The sequence below is a fragment of the Chiloscyllium plagiosum genome, unplaced genomic scaffold (assembly GCF_037043375.1).
Source record: "Chiloscyllium plagiosum isolate Xiang-an unplaced genomic scaffold, Cpla_swu_hap1 HiC_scaffold_17, whole genome shotgun sequence".
Taxonomy (NCBI): domain Eukaryota; kingdom Metazoa; phylum Chordata; class Chondrichthyes; order Orectolobiformes; family Hemiscylliidae; genus Chiloscyllium; species Chiloscyllium plagiosum.
In genome coordinates, this window is record NW_028270155.1 from 80,559,963 (window position 1) to 80,577,801 (window position 17,839).

Here is a 17,839-nt window from a genome sequence, read left to right on the forward strand (position 1 = left end):
GGAGTGTGAAACAATGTCTTAAATGTCAGTAAAGACAAGTAGAGGTGTATAAAGACACAGTCAGCCAAAATGGAACAGGAAAATAGTTAAAAGTTAAGACACTACAGAAGAAGAAGTCATTTAAAGGATATTTTAAAATGAAACAAAAAACTGACTCCGTTGTGAAAGAAAGGCTCTGCAGGTCTTGAAGGAATTGGCATCCTTTCAAAGAAAAGATATATGATGCTGGAAGGATTAACGATAGGTCAGAAAGTTATGCAGAATTCAGAAAGCAGGAAAGAATCGCTGAGGAAATCAAAGGGAGAAGGTGAAGTAATTGAGGAAACTGGCAAAAAACACAAAGCACACAATAATAGCTTCGACCAGTATTGATGAAGGAAAAGAGTAACTTAAGTGATGTTGGTGCCTTAGAGGGTGACGTGGCAATGAATGCTGGGAAATGAGGAAATACTAGAGGCTTTGAACAAGTACTTGGTATCCATTTTCACAGTACAAGACACAAAAAGGTCCTGAGAATAGTAGAAAAGGAGGCTTCTCAAGGAAAAGAAAGGGGAGGAAAAGGACTTGCAACAATCGAGATCACTAGGGAAAAAGTACTGGGCAAGGTAATACGACTAGGCACGATGACTCAGTGGTTTGCACTGCTGCCTCACAGCGGCAGGGACCCAGGTTTGATTCCAGCCTTGGGTGACTGTCTGTGTGGAGTTTGCTCATTCTCCCTTTGTCTGCATGGGTTTCCTCCGAGTGCTCTGGTTTCCTCCCACATTCCAAAGATGTGCAGGTCAGGGGAATTAGCCATACTAAATTGCCACAATGTTCAGGGATGTGTAAGTTAAGTGCATTACTCAGGGGTAAATGTACAGTAATAGGGTTGGGGAATGGGTCTAGGTTGGTTACTGTTCGGAGGGAGTGTGTGAACTTGTTGGGCCTAATGGCCTTTTACCACACTGCAGGGATTCTATGACTGAAAATTGACAGGCCCCCTGTATCTGTGGCCTACATCCTAGGGACTTAAAAGAAGAGGTTTCAGGTTTGGTGGATGCAATGGGTGTAATTTTTCCAAAACACCAAAATACCAGAAAATTAGAAGCCTGTAAGTCTAACACCTCAGTTCAAGAAGTGAGGCAGTCAAAAAGCAGGAGACTAATTGGTCAATTGGGAAAAGGTCGTATCATTGAGAAAAGATTCAAATCCATAATCAAAGGTACAGTCGTCGGACACTGAGAATCAGGCAAGGTCAACAGAGTTTTGTGAAAAGGAATTAATTTTTGACAAATGTATTTGTGTGCTTTAAGAATATAATGAGCTGGTGGGGGACACTGTTGATGTACAAACTCAACCTGGATTTATTGATGTATTTGATACTGCATTGTCAAAAACCATAAGATGCCTTGTGAAAAAGGGAGATGATGGCATTGTGGGAATCTCACTGAATTGGTAATGCAGAACCCCAAGTTAATATTCAGGGGGCGTTGGCTCAATTCCCAACCTGACAGCTGGTGAAATTTCAATTCATTCATAAATCTGGAATGTAAACTTAGCTTTTAGGAACAGTTCGTGAATACTCCTCAAGTAAGGCAGTCTGCCGTCCTTGGAGCTGGGCACTCAGGCACACCATTGAGCTGAGCTTTCTGAGTTGCAAACTCCTATATATTGACAGCAGCTGCAAGTCATGTCTCACAAACTTGATTGAGTTTTTTGAAGAAGTAACAAAGAGGATTGATGAGGGCAGAGCAGTAGATGTGATCTATATGGACTTCAGTAAGGCGTTCGACAAGGTTCCCCATGGGAGACAGGTTAGCAAGGTTAGATCTCATGGAATACAGGGAGAACTAGCCATTTGGATACAGAACTGGCTCAAAGGTAGAAGACAGAGGGTGGTGGTGGAGGGTTGTTTTTCAGACTGGAGGCCTGTGACCAGTGGACTGCCACAAGGATTAGTGCTGGGTTCTCTACAGGTACAGTTAGTAAGTTTGCAGATGACACCAAAATTGGAGGTGTAGTGGACAGCGAAGAGGGTTACCTCAGATTACAACAGGATCTGGACCAGATGGGCCAATGGGCTGAGAAGTGGCAGATGGAGTTTAATTCAGACAAATGTGGGGAAAGCAAATCTTAGCAGGACTTATAAACTTAATGGTGAGGTCCTAGGGAGTGTTGCTGAACAAAGAGACCTTGGAGTGCAGGTTCCTTGAAAGTGGAGTCGCAGGTAGATAGGATAGTGAAGAAGGCGTTTGGTATGCTTTCCTTTATTGGTCAGAGTATTGAGTACAGGAGTTGGGAGGTTATGTTGCGGCTGTACAGGACATTGGTTAGGCCACTTGTGGAATATTGCGTGCAATTCTAGTCTCCTTCCTATCGGAAAGATGTTGTGAAACTTGAAAGGGTTCAGAAAAGATTTACAAGGATGTTGCCAGGGTTGGAGGATCTGAGCTACAGGGAGAGGCTGAACAGGCTGGGGCTGTTTTCCCTGGAGCTTCGGAGGCTGAGGGGTGACCTTATAGAGGTTTATAAAATCATGAGGGGCGTGGATAGGATAAATAGACAAAATCTTTTCCCTGGGGTCGGGGAGTCCAGAACTAGATTGGATTGGGATATCTGGTCGGCATGGACGGGTCTGTTTCCATCTCTATGACTCTACGACTCTATAACTGAGATTGAGATTTGTGACAATTCTCACAGATCCTCACAGATCATCCACAGGTCATCCACAGGTCATCCACAGGTCATCCACAGGTCATCCACAGATCATCCACAGGTCATCCACAGATCATCCACAGATCATCCACAGATCATCCACAGATCATCCACAGATCATCCACAGATCCTCACAGATCATCCACAGGTCCTCACAGATCATCCACAGATCCTCACAGATCATCTACAGATCCTCACAGGTTCTCACAGATCATCCACAGGTCATCCACAGATCCTCACAGGTCATCCACAGATCATCCACAGATCATCCACAGATCATCCACAGGTCCTCACAGATCATCCACAGATCATCCACAGGTCATCCACAGATCCTCACAGATCATCCACAGATCATCCACAGATCATCCACAGGTCCTCACAGGTCCTCACAGGTCATCCACAGGTCATCCACAGATCATCCACAGATCATCCACAGATCCTCACAGATCATCCACAGATCCTCACGTCATCCACAGATCATCCACAGGTCATCCACAGGTCATCCACAGATCATCCACAGATCATCCACAGATCATCCACAGATCATCCACAGATCATCCACAGGTCCTCACAGGTCCTCACAGGTCATCCACAGATCATCCACAGGTCATCCACAGGTCATTCACAGATACTCACAGGTCATCCACAGATCATCCACAGATCATCCACAGATCCTCACAGATCATCCACAGATCCTCACGTCATCCACAGATCATCCACAGGTCATCCACAGATCCTCACAGGTCATCCACAGATCATCCACAGATCATCCACAGATCCTCACAGGTCATCCACAGATCATCCACAGATCATCCACAGGTCATCCACAGATCCTCACAGGTCATCCACAGGTCATCCACAGATCATTCACAGGTCATCCACAGATCATCCACAGATCATCCACAGATCCTCACAGATCCTCACAGATCATCCACAGATCCTCACAGGTCATCCACAGATCATCCACAGGTCATCCACAGATCATCCACAGATCATCCACAGATCATCCACAGGTCATCCACAGATCCTCACAGGTCATCCACAGGTCATCCACAGATCATCCACAGATCATCCACAGATCATCCACAGATCATCCACAGATCATCCACAGGTCATCCACAGGTCATCCACAGATCATCCACAGATCATCCACAGGTCCTCACAGGTCATCCACAGATCATCCACAGGTCATCCACAGATCCTCACAGGTCATCCACAGATCCTCACAGGTCATCCACAGGTCATCCACAGGTCATCCACAGATCATCCACAGATCCTCACAGATCATCCACAGATCCTCACAGGTCATCCACAGATCATCCACAGATCATCCACAGGTCATCCACAGGTCATCCACAGATCATCCACAGATCATCCACAGGTCATCCACAGATCCTCACAGGTCATCCACAGATCATCCACAGGTCATCCACAGATCATCCACAGATCATCCACAGGTCATCCACAGATCCTCACAGGTCATCCACAGATCATCCACAGATCATCCACAGATCATCCACAGATCATCCACAGATCATCCACAGATCCTCACAGATCATCCACAGATCCTCACAGGTCATCACAGGTTCTCACAACTTCTCACAGATCTTCATGGATCATCACAGAATGGCAGATTCTCACACATCATCACAGATTCTCACACATCGTCACAGATTCTCACACATCGTCACAGAATCTCACACATCATCATAGAATCATGGCATTTTCTTACAAATACTCACAGATCGTCACAGATTCTCTCAGATTCTGAGATCCGCACAGATCACAGATTTCCAGAGATACTTTCAGATCCTCACAGCCTATCACAGATATTCTGACAGATCCTCACAGGCTTTCATAGATTCTTACAGATTCTCACAGATTCTTACAGATCATCAGATCATCGCAAATCATCCTAGATCACCGCTAATCCACACCGGCTCTCATGGATTATCATCAATCCTCATAGACCATTGTGAATCTTCACAGATCCTCACAAGTCTTCGCAATTCTCACAGATCTTCACAGATTCTCTCAGCTCATGACAGATCATCACAGATCTTTTCATAGATAATCACAGACCCTCACTGATTGTCAGATCCTGTTTTGCACAAACTGGCCTTTGTTATAAACTTTTCATATCGCTGTCCTGTCTGTATTCATTTGAGCTCTTGTGAAGTGGTGCGATGTGGCTGCCTCGATGTCAATGTAGCTGCCATTGTTATTGTTATTGAGGTGGCCAGCACTTTGTCCTGATTGGAGTCTTTGTCATCTTCCTGACAGAGCGTTTCAATGTTTACCTCATCCCTTCCCCAAACCTGGATGTCTATGGAGAGTGTATGATGCAGATCACGCATGAGAACATCTACCTCTGGGATATTCACAACACCCGCAACAAACTGCTCAGCTGGCCACTGTGCTCACTGCGTAGATACGGCCGTGACAACACACGCTTCACCTTTGAAGCTGGACGGTAGGAACATACTTCTGAGGAGTGGGAATGGGGAGACTGGGAGAGGGCGAAGGGAGAGGGGAGAAGACATGAGGATGGAGGACAAGGGAATAGGCTGAGAGGACGAAATGAAGCCAAAAGTATTGAGTGAAGGCATGGGAAGAAGAAAAGATAAAGACAACCTGCAAAGTTTGAACTTTGAACTTCCTTGCATCATACATAGCAAACATTTCTGACAAAGCATGTCATCAAGAGAACTCTCAAGGAAAGAAATCCTGTTTGTATGGCACCATCTAGATATGGTCTTAAACAAGCTTTGTCTGCAGTTTGCAAGGAGGGTGATAGAGATGGACCCAGGAAACTACACATCAGTGATATTTACATCCATGGTAGGGAAATTGTTGGAGAAGATTCTGAGGGAGAGAAATTTAGAGAAACAGGGTTTGATCAGAAATAGTTAGCATAGTTTTGTCAAAGGGAAATTATGCCAGACAAATCTGGTGGAATTCTTCAAGGAAATGATCGAGTGTTTGGATGAGGGTTGGGCAGTTGATGTAGTTTACGTGGATTTCAGCGAGGCTTTTGATAAGGTCCCTGATAAACAGATCATGGGAACCAGGATAATTTGGCAAACCGGATCCAAATCTGACAGAGAAGGAGGGTGGTGGTAGAAGGCCATTTGTGTGATTGGAAGCTGGTGTGTAGTGTCCAGGGATCTGTGCTGCATCCCTTATTGTTTGTGATATTCATAAATGATGTAGATAAGAACATGAGAGAAGTGCTAAGTAAGATTGCAGATAACACAAAGACTGGCTAGAGGGGTAGTCAGTGAGTCAGAAGGTGTTAGTTTACAGGAGGATATGAGTGGATTAGTCAGAAGGAATTTAAGACTGATAAATGTGAAGGTATGCACTTTGGAAAAGGAACAAGACAAGGGAGTAGCCAATGAATGTCAGGACAATAGGAAGCTCAGAGAACAGAGGGATCTTGGAGTGCTTGTGCACAGACCACTAAAGTTTGCAGGACATAAGACCATAAGACATAGGAGTGGAAGTAAGGCCATTCAGCCCATCGAGTCCACTCCGCCATTCAATCATGGCTGATGCGCATTTCAGCTCCACTTACCAGCGTTCTCCCCGTAGCCCTTAATTCCTCTAGACAACAAGAATCTATCAATCTCTGCCTTGAAGACATTTAGCGTCCCGGCTTCCACTGCACTCCCGGCAATGAATTCCACAGGCCCACCACTCTCTGGCTGAAGAAATGTCTCCGCATTTCTGTTCTGAAATGAGCTGGAAATGTGTTGCTGGAAAAGTGCAGCAGGTCAGGCAGCATCCAGGGAACAGGAGAATTGACGTTTCGGGCATAAGCCCTTCTTCAGGAATGAATGGATTTCATTCATTCCTGAAGAAGGGTTTATGCCCGAAACGTCGATTCTCCTGTTCCCTGGATGCTGCCTGACCTGCTGCGCTTTTCTAGCAACACATTTCCAGCTCTGATCTCCAGCATCTGCAGACCTCACTTTCTCCTGTTCTGAAATGACCCCCTCTAATTCTAAGGCTGTGTCCACGGGTCCTAGTCTCCTCTTCTAACGGAAACAATTTCCAGCATCCACCTTTTCCAAGCCATGTATTATTTTGTACATCTCTATTAAGTCTCCCCTTAATCTTCTAAACTCCAACGAATACAATCCCAGTATCCTCAGCCGTTCCTCATATGTTAGACCTGTCATTCTAGGGATCATCCGTGTGAATCTCCACTGGACACGTTCCAGTGCCAGTATGTCCTTCCTGAGGTGTGGGGACCAAAACTGGACACAGTACTCCAAATGCGGCCTAACCAGAGCTTTATAAAGTCTTAGTAGTACATCTCTGCTTTTATATTCCAACCCTCTTGAGATAAGAGAACATTGCATTCGCTTTCTTAATCACGGACTCAACCTGCATGTTTACCTTTAGAGAATCCTCGACTAGCACTCCCAGATCCCTTTGTGCTTTGGCTTTATTAATTTTCTCACCATTTAGGAAGTAGTCTATGCTTTTATTCTTTTTGCCAAAGTGCAAGACCTCGCACTTGCTCACGTTAAATTCCATCAGCCATTTCCTGGACCACTCTCCCAACCTGTCTAGATCCTTCTGTAGCCTCCCCACTTCCTCAGTACTACCTGCCTGTCCACCTAACTTCGTATCATCGGCAAACTTCGCTAGAATGCCCCCGGTTCCCTCATCCAAATCATTAATATATAATGCGAACAGCTGTGGCCCCAGCACCGAACCCTGCGGGACACCGCTCGTCACCGGCTGCCATTCTGAAAAAGAACCTTTTATCCCAACTCTCTGCCTTCTGTTAGACAGCCAATCCTCAATCCATCCCAGCAGCTCACCTCGAACACCATGGGCCCTCACCTTGCTCAGCAGCCTCCCGTGTGGCACCTTAACAAAGGCTTTTTGAAAGTCTAGATAGACCACATCCACTGGGTTTCCCTGGTCTAACCTATTTGTTACCTCTTCAAAAAATTCCAACAGGCTTGTCAGGCATTACTCAATCCATGTTGACTTGTTCTAATCAGACTCTGCTCTTCCAAGAATTTAGAAACCTCATCCTTAATGATGGATTCTAGAATTTTACCAACAACCGAGGTTAAGCTGATTGGCCTATAATTTTCCATCTTTTGCCTTGATCCTTTCTTGAACAAGGGGGTTACAACAGCCATCTTCCAATCATCCGGGACCTTTCCTGACTCCAGTGACTCTTGAAAGATCTCAACCAATGCCTCTGCTATTTCCTCAGCCACCTCTCTCAGAATTCTAGGGTGTATCCCATCGGGGCCAGGAGATTTATCAATTTTAAGACTTTTTAACTTTTCTAGCACTATCTCTTTCGTAATGGCAACCATACTCAACTCAGCCCCGTGACACCCTTTAATTTTTGGGATATTACTCATGTCTTCCACTGTGAAAACTGACGCAAAGTACTTGTTATGTTCTCCTGCTATTTCCTTATCTCCCATCACTAGGCTTCCTGCATCAGTTTGAAGTGGCCCAATGTCTACTTTTACCTGTCGTTTGTTTCTAATGTACTGAAAGAAACTTTTACTATTATTTCTAATATTACTGGCTAGCCTACCTTCATATTTGATCCTCTCCTTTCTTATTACACTCTTTGTTATCCTCTGTTTGCTTTTGTATCCTTCCCAATCTTCTGATTTCCCACTGTTCTTAGCCACTTTATAGGATCTCGCTTTTTCTTTAATACATTTCCTGACTTCCTTTGTCAGCCAAGGTTGTCTAATCCCTCCCCGGTTAATCTTTCTTTTCTTGGGAATGAACCTCTGTACAGTGTCCTCAATTATACCTACAAACTCCTGCCATTTTTGCTCTACTGTCTTCCCGGTTAGCCTCTGCTTCCAGTCTATTTTAGTCAGTTCCTCTCTCATGCCCTCATAATTACCTTTATTCAACTGTAACACCATTACATCCGATTTTGCCTTCTCCCTTTCAAACTCCAGACTGAACTCTACCATATTATGGTCGCTACTTCCTAAGGGTTCCCTTACTTTAAGATCTTTTATAGAGTCTGGTTCATTGCAAAGCACTAGGTCCAGAATAGCCTGCTCTCTTGTGGGCTCCATGACAAGCTGTTCCAAAAAGCCATCCTGTAAGCATTCCATGAATTCCCTTTCTTTAGATCCACTAGCAACATTATTTACCCAGTCCACCTGCATATTGAAGTCTCCCATGATCAATGTAACCTTGCCTTTCTGACATGCCTTCTCTATTTCCCGGTACATGTTGCGTCCCTGGTCCTGACCACCGTTAGGAGGTCTATACACAACTCCAATTATGTTTTTTTTGCCTTTGTGGTTCCTCAATTCCACCCACACAGACTCCACATCATCCGAAGCTATGTCATTCAATACCATAGATTTAATTTTGTTCTTAACTAACAAGGCAACCCCACCCCCTCTGCCCACCTCTCTGTCTTTTCGATAAGTTGAAAAACCATGGAGGTTTAACTGCCAGTCCTGACCCCCCTGTAACCAAGTCTCTGTGATGCTTACTACATCATAATCATTCACTATTATCTGTGCCATTAGTTCATCGGCTTTGTTATGAATGCTACGAGCATTCAGGTAAAGTGCCTTAATGCTAACTTCCTTATCATTAGAGATGTTGGAAGTCATATGTCCTAAGTTATCCTTGCTTTTTACTGCATTCTCAGTCTGCCTCAATTTTAAATCCACCTGGAAACATGCTATCTTGCTGCTTATCTTGTCATTTACCTCCATACTCCCTGTCGCTTTCACTTTCCCTTCCCCCCAACTCAGAAGTTTAAAGTCCTACTGACCACCCTATTTATCCTCTTCACTAGAACATTGGTACCTGATCGGTTCAGGTGGAGACCCCCTGTTCCAAAACTGATGCCAATGCCCCATGAAGTGGAATCCCTCTTTCCCACACCAATCCCTTAGCCACGTGTTTACTTGCCTAATTTTCTTGTCCCTATGCCAATTGGCACGTGGCTCGGGCAGTAATCCGGAGATTATGACCCTTGAGGACCTGTGCTTCAATTTCCTGTCTAGTGCTTCGTAATGCCCAAACAGGTCCTCCACCCTAGTCTTGCCTATGTTGTTGGTACCAACGTGGACCACAACAACTGGATCCTCCCCCTCCCGCTCCAATATCCTTTCAAGACGGTCGGAGATGTCTCGCACCCTGGCACCGGGCAGGCAACACACCATGCGAGACTCCCGATCCGGCTTGCAAAGGATACTATCTGTCCCCCTAATTATAGAATCCCCTATAACCACTACTTGTCTATTAGCTCCCCCCTCTTGAATGGCCCTCTGCACCATGGTGCCATCGTCAGTTGGCTCATCCTGTCCAGAGCCCTTTTCCTCATCCGAACAGGGAGCAAGAATCTCATATCTGTTGGACAAGGTCAAGGGCTGAGGCTCCTCCACTCCTGAACTCAGGTTCCCCCTACCTGCCTCACTTACAGTCACACTCTTTTGTGCCTGATCACTAACTGAATGTGAATTACTTAATCTCCCAGGTGTGACTGCCTCCTGAAACAAAGCGTCCAGGTAACTCTCCCCCTCCCGGATGTGCCGCAGTGTTTGAAGCTCAGATTCCAGATCATCAACTCTGATCCGGAGTTCTTCCAGCAACCAACACTTGCTGCAGATGTGGTCACTGCCGTTCACATGTTAGTACAATACTTAAGAAGGCATATAGGACACTTGCCTTTATCAGTTGAAGCATTTTGTATAAGAGTAGGGAGGTTATAATGGAGCTGTGTAAGACTTTGGGTCAAGAGTGTGGTGCTGGAAAAGCACAGCAGGTCAGGCAGCATCCGAGGAGCAGGAGAATCGATGTTCGGGCAAAAGGCCTTCATCAGGAATTCCTGCTGATTCCTGACCTGCTGTGCTTTTCCAGCTCCACACTCTCGACTCTAATCTCCAGCATCTGCAGTCCTCACTTTCGCCCTGTATAGGACTTTGGCTTGGCCACACCTGGAGTACTGTGTGCAGATCTGGTCACCACACTATAGGAAGGATGCCTCTCACTCCCGATGAAGTTTTGGCTTATGCCCAAAACGTCGATTATCCTGCTCCTCGGTTGCTGCCTGACCTGCTGTGCTTTTCCAGCACCACACTCTCGTCTGTAGGAAGGATGTGTTTGCACTGGAAAGAGTACAGACATGATTCACCAGGATGTTGCCTGGGATGAAGCATTTCAGCCATGAACAGAGGCTGAATAAGCTTGGGTTGTTTTCTTTGGAGCACAGAAGGTTGAAGGCAAATCTGATAGGGGGATATAAAATCATAAGGGACATGGCAAGGTGAATAGAAAAGAGCTGTTCCCCTTAATTGAGGGTCAAGAAAATGGGGAAATAATTTAAAAATGAAAGTCAGGAGGTTTCCAGGGGATTTGATGTTATACTTTTCACCCAGAGGGTGGACAGGGTCTGGAATGCACTGGGAAGGTAGCTGAGGCAGGAAACCCCACAATCTTTAAAACGTATTTGGATGAGAATTGAAATGTCATAACATTCAAGCCAATAGGGGCTAGTGTGGGAGAAGGGGATCAATGCAGGTCGTGGTATATCTTTGCTCATATTGTTTGATTTTATGATTCTGTGTGATACCTGTATCCTACTGTCAGAGAACAAAGAACACAGAAAATTACAGTATAGGAACAGGCCCTTCGGCCATCCTAGCCTGTGCTGATGCAGATCCTCTATCTAAATCTGTCACCTATTTTCTAAAGATCTGTATTCCTCTGCTCCCTGCCCATTCATCTATCTATCTAGGTACAGCTTAAATGATGCTATTGTGCCCACCTTTACCACCTCTGTCCAAGGCACCCACCACCTTCTGTGTAAAGAACGTTCCATGTATATCTCCCCTAAACCTTCCCCTCTCACCTTAAACTTGTGACCCCAGGTAATTGAGTCCCTCACTCTGGGAAAAAGGTTCTTGCTATCCACCCTGATTATACCTCTCATGATTTTGTAGACCTCAAGCAGGTCTCTCCTCAACCTCCTAATGAAAATAATCCTAATCTGCTCAACCTCTCCTCATAGCTAGCACCCTCTATACCAGGCAACATCCTGGTGAACCTCCTCTGCACCCTCTCCAAAGTAATGTGGCGACCAGAACTGTACGCAGTATTCCAAATGTGGCTGAATCAAAGTCTTATAAAACTGTAACATAGCCTGCCAACTATTGTGCCCTGACCGATGAAGGAAAGCATGCTGTATGCCTTCTTGACCACTCCATCGACCTGCATTGCCACCTTCAGGGTACAATGGACCTGAATACACAGATCAATTTTCTGTACATCGATTTTCCCCAGGGTTTTTCCATTTAATGTATAGTTTGCTCTTGAATTGGATTTTCCAAAATGCATCACCTCACATTTGCCCAGATTGAACTCCATCTGCCATTTTTTGCCCTATTCTCCAATTTCTGTCACTATGACCAATCAAGGAAGCAGACAATCCTGAGGTCAAGCCTGGAATCCATGTGGTGCTGCAGGCCATCAAAAGCAGCAGAATTGTACTCCAGCACAATCTGTAACCTCATGGTCTGGAATATCCCTGCCATTACCCTGGTTCAATGGAGAGTGCAGGAGGGCATGCTGGGAGTAGCACCAGGCATACCCGAGAATGAGATGTCAACCTGAAGTCACCAAAGAGGACTACTTGTGTGCCAAACAGCATAAGCAGCAAGTGATAGACTGAGCTAAGCGATCCCACAACCAACAGATCAGATTTAAGCACTGCAATCCAGTCAGGAATGTGAATGGTGGTGAACAATTTACAAAGCTCACTGAAGATGTAGGCTCCACAAATATCCCCAGCCTCAATGATGGAAGAGTTTAGGTATGTCCTCTACTCAAAAACAGGTCAGATCCAATCTGGCCAACCACTACCCTATCAGGATCAGGATCAGGAGAAAGTGAGGCACTGCAGATGCTGGAGGTCAGAGTCGAGAGTGTGGTGCTGGAAAAGCACAGCCGATCAGGCAGCATCCGAGGAGCAGGAGAATGAACAAGCCTTATTCCTGATGAAGGGCTTATGCCCGAATCGTTGATTCTCCTGCTCCTCAGATGCTGCCTGACCTGCTGTGCTTTTCCAGCACCACACTCTTGACCACTCACATTGATCAGTAAAGTGATGGAAGGTGTCACCAACAGTGCTATCAAGCAGCACCTACTCAGCCACAATCTGTTCAGTAATTTGGGTCTGTCAGGGCTACTGAGTTCGAATTTCATTACAGCCTTGGTTCAAACGTGGACAAGAGAGCTAAATTCCTGAGGTGAGGTGAGATTGACAGCCCTTAACATAAAAGCTGCATGTTACCAAATGTGTCATCAAAGAACCCAAGCAGAGATGGAATCCAGGGGCAAACACCCTAATGGCTGGAGTCATACCTGACACAAAGGAAGATGGTTGTGGTGTTGGAAGTCACTCATCTCATCTCCAGGACACCTTTGCAGGTGTTCCTCATGGTAGTGTCCTTGGCCCAACCCCTTCAGCTGCCTGCGCCTGGAGCTGGTTCTTGCGCAGAATGCCTGTTGCTCAGCTTTCCCAAAAGTGGTGTAGGTTATTTCCATCTTCAAATCAGTCCAGCCTTGTGGGCAGTTGGGGGAATTTGAACAAAGAAAGGTAACATTGAGAGAGCAATGGGGGCATGGGGAGGATGAGAAAAGAGGAGGAGACAGCACAGAGGGATTAGGGTCATAGAGGTAGGGATATGGAAGAAAGAAGAGTGGAGTGAGTGAGTGGAGGGGGTAGTCTGGCTGAGGAAGGAAGGAGGAATGCTGATGGATGAGGGGGAGGAGTGAGGTGATTATGGAGAGAAGAGGAGGTATTGGGGATAGGAGGAGGTGTCAGGAGCGGAATAGGGTTGGGAGACTCAGGGTGAGAGAGGGGATGGGGGCAGGGTGTGGACATGGGGTGAGGAGGGTGGATGTCTTTCTCTCTCTCTGTGGACATTGCTGTCTCTATGACAATGTCTCCTCCAGCACTGCCTTCAGTGCCTCTCCCTGACTGAATGGTGTCTTTGTGTTTTGCAGCTTGTGTGACACTGGGGAAGGACTGTTCACATTCCAGACGAGGCAGGGGGAAGAGATTTATCAACGGGTTCACACAGCCACTCTGTGTATCGCAGAGCAACATAAATACAAGGTCCTGGACATGGAGAAGAACATGACAGTCAGTATAAGTTCTTTCTAGAACACATAGAACTTAGAACAGAACAGCACAGGAACAGGTCCTTTGGCTCACAGTGGTGTACCGAACAAGATGCCAAGTTAAGCTAATCCCCTCTGGTTGCCCGTGGTCCATACTCAGCCATTTCTTGCTTATTCATGTGTGTGTCTAAAAGCCTTTAAATGCACCTCTCATGTCTGCGTCCACCACTACCCCTGGCAATACATTCCAGGCATTCCAGAGGGTAGTGAATGTTGTAGAAAGGCCACAAAGAAAACCCTGGGAACTATAGGCCAGTAAGCCTAAAAGCTGTGGTAACTTACTTGAGAAGATTCTGAGAGATCAGATTGGATAAGATAAGATGCATTTGGAATGGCAGGGTTTGCTTAGGAGGAGTCAGCATGGCTTTGTGAGTGGGAGATCATGCTTCACAAATTTGTTAGAGTTCTTCGATGAAGTGACCAGGAAAGTTGATGAGGACAGGGCGGTAGACATAATCTATATCGATTTCAATCACGCAGGTTAGGCTGCTCCGTAAGGTTAGATCACATGAAATCCAGGGCGAGCTGGCAAATTGGATGCATAATTGGCTTGATGGTAGGAAGGAGAGAGTAATAGTGGAAGGATGCTTGTCGGACTGGAGGCCTGTGACTAATGAAGTGCCTCAGGGTTAAGTGCTGGGCGCATTGCTGTTTGTTATCTACACCAATGATGTGGATGAGAATGTACAAGGCAAGATTAGAAAGTTTGCAGATAACACTAAAATAGACAGTATCATGGACAATGAAGAAGGTTATCAGGAATTGTCGCAGCACCTTGATCAGCTGGGGACGTGGGCAAATAGAGTTTAATGTAGATAGTGTGAGGTCTTTCATTTTGGAAAGTCAAATCAAGGCAGGTGTTTCATGGTGAGTGGTAGGGCCTTAAGGAATGTAGAGGAACAGAGGGACCTTGGAGTTGAGGTGCATGATTCTCTGAAAGCAGAGTCACAGTTAGACAGGGCAGTGAATAAGGCTTTTGACACACTGGCCTTCATCAGTCAGGGCACTGAGTATAGAAGTTGGGAAGTTATGTTGCGATTATACAGGAGGTTGGTGAGGGGTACTGTTTTGATCACCTTGCTAAACTGGAAAAAGTGCAGAAACATTTACAAGGATGTTGCCTAGACTCAATGGACTGAGTTAAAGGTTGGTCAAGCAAAGACTTTTTTCTTGAGAGTGTAGGAAACTGAGGGGGGACCTTATAGAAGTGTATAAGATCCTGAGAGGCATGGCTGGGGTGAAAGCGCTCAGTCTTTTTCTCAGGTTTAGGGAACAGCGGAGTAGAGGGCAACAGTTTAAGGTTAGAGGGGAAAGAATAAAAGGGAACCTGAGGGGCAATTGTTTTACACAGAGGGTGGGATGCATATGGGATGAGCTGCCGGAGGAGGTTGTTGAGGTGAGTACATTAGCAAAATTTAAAAGGCATTTGGACAATACATGGATAGGAAAGGCTTAGAAGGATACAGGCTAAGTGCAGGGAAATGGGGTTAGCGTATGTGGTCATTTTGGTCAGCATGGGCCACAGAGTCATAGAATCATAAAGATGTACAGCACAGAAACAGACCTCTTGGTCCAACTTGTCCATGCCGACCACATAACCTAACTTAATCTAGTCCCATTTGCCAGCACTTAGCCAATATCCCTCTAATCCCTTCCTATTCATATACCCATCCAGATGCCTTTTAAATGTTGCAATTGTACCAGCCTCCACCACTTCCTCTGCCAGCTCATTCACAACACATACCACCCTCTGCGTGAAACATTTGCCCCTTCGGTCCCTTTTAAATTTTTCCCCTCTCACCCTAAACCTATGCCCTCTAGTTCTGGACTCCCCCACCCCAGGGAAGAGACTTTGTCTATTTACCCTATCCATGCCCCTCATGATTTTATAAACCTCTATAAGGTCACCCCTCAGCTCTGACGCTCCAGAGAAAACAGCCCCAGCCTATTCAAGCTCTCCTCCAAATCCTCCTCCTCAAATCCTCCAACCCTGGCAAGATCCTTGTAAATCTTTTCTGAACCTTTTCAAGTTTCACAACATCCGTCCTATTCTGGAAGACCAGAATTGCACACAATATTCCAACAGTGGCCTAGTCCATTGATTAGGCCGCAACATGACCTCCCAACTCTGGTACTGAATACTCTGACAAATAAAGGAAAGCATACCAAACGCCGCCTTCACTACCCTATCTACCTGCGACTCCATTTTCAAGGAGCTATGAATCTGCACTCCAAGGTCTCTTTGTTCAGCAACACTCCCCAAGACTTTACCATTAAGTGTATAAGTCCTGCTCTGATTTGCCTTTCCAAAATGCAGCACCTTACATTTATCTAAATTAAACTCCATCTACCACTCCTCAGCCCATTGGCCCATTTGATCATTAGTAACTGTCCTCCTATGTTTACATCCATATCATTTATATAAATGTCGAAAAGCAGTGGACCCAACATCGATCCTTTTGACACACCACTGGTCACAGGCCTCTAGTCTGAAAAACAACCTTTCAATGCCACCTCTAGTTCTGGACTCCTCCACCCCTTCAAGCCAGTTCTGAATCCAAATGGCTAGTTCTTCCTGTATTCAATATGATCTAATCTTGCTATCCAGTCTACCATTAGGAGCTTTGTTGGACACCTTACTGAAGTCCATATAGATCACGTCCACTGTTCTATCCTCATCAATCCTCTTTGTTAAAACTTCAAAAAACTGAATCAAGTTTGTGAGACATGATTTCCCACGCACAAAGCCATGTTGACTATCCCTAATCAGTCCTTGCCTTTCCCAATACATGTACATCCTGTCCCTCAGGGTTCCCTCTAACAATTTGCCCACCACCGACGTTGGGCTCACTGGTCTATAGTTCCCTGGCTTGTCCTTACCGCCCTTCTTAAACAGTGGCACCACGTTTGCCAACCTCCAGTCTTCCAGCACCTCACCTGTGACTATTGATGATACAAATATCTCAGCAAGAGGCCCAGCAGTCACTTCTCTAGCTTCCCACAGAGTTCTAGGGTACACCCGATCAGGTCCTGGGGATCTAGCCACTTTTATGCAATTTAAGATATCCAGCACCACCTCCTCTGTAATATGGTCATTTTTCAAGGTGTCGCCATCTATTTTCCCACATTCTATACCTTCCATGTCTTTCTCCACAGTAAATACTGATGCAAAATACTCATTTAATATCTCCCCCATCGCATGCGGTTCCACAAAGGTTGTCTTGATGATCTTTAAGAGGCTTATTCTCTACCTGGTTACCACTTTTTCCTTAATATATTTATAGAATCCCTTTGGATTCTCCTTAACCCTATTTACCAAAGCTATCTCATGTCCCCTTTTTGCCCTCCTGATTTCCCTCTTAAGTATACTCCTACTACCTTTGAAGGATTCACTTGATCTCTGCTGTCTATACCTGACATATGCTTCCTTCTTTTTCTTAGCCAAAACCTCAATTTCTCTATAATTTGAAGGTGCCGGTGTTGGACTGGGATGTTCAAAGTTAAAAATCACACAACACCAGGTTATAGTCTAACGGGTTTATTTGGAAGCACTAGCTTTCAGAGAGCTACTTATTGTAAGTATAAGACTTACAATCTTATTCTCCACAACCACCTGATGAAGGAGCAGTGCTCCAAAGGCCAGTGCTTCCGAATAAACCTGTTGGACTATAACCTGGTGTTGTCATTTTTAATGCAATTTCTCTAGTCATCCAACATTCTTTACACCTACCAATCCTGCCATTCACCCTAACAGGGTCATACTGTCTCTGTAGTCTTGTTATCTCATTTTTGAAGGCTTTCCATTTTCCTTTATCTGCAAACATCTGCCCCAAATCAGCTTTTGAAAGTTCTTACCTAATACCATCAAACTTGGCCTTCCTACAATTTAGAACTTCAACTTTTAGATCTGGTCTATCCTTTTCCATCA

General features: G+C 45.3%; 1 protein-coding gene across 4 annotated transcripts in view; it reads left to right on the forward strand.

Moving 5' to 3' along the window:
• LOC122558625 (docking protein 4) overlaps positions 1-17,839 on the forward strand; it is a 101,015-nt gene that overhangs the window by 73,293 nt on the left and 9,883 nt on the right. For all 4 annotated transcript variants that reach the window (XM_043707417.2, XM_043707418.2, XM_043707415.2 and 1 more), the window contains 2 exons: positions 4,981-5,170; positions 13,735-13,873. In XM_043707417.2, the coding sequence (XP_043563352.1) occupies positions 4,981-5,170; positions 13,735-13,873 (329 nt within the window). The remainder of the gene's footprint in view (positions 1-4,980; positions 5,171-13,734; positions 13,874-17,839) is intronic.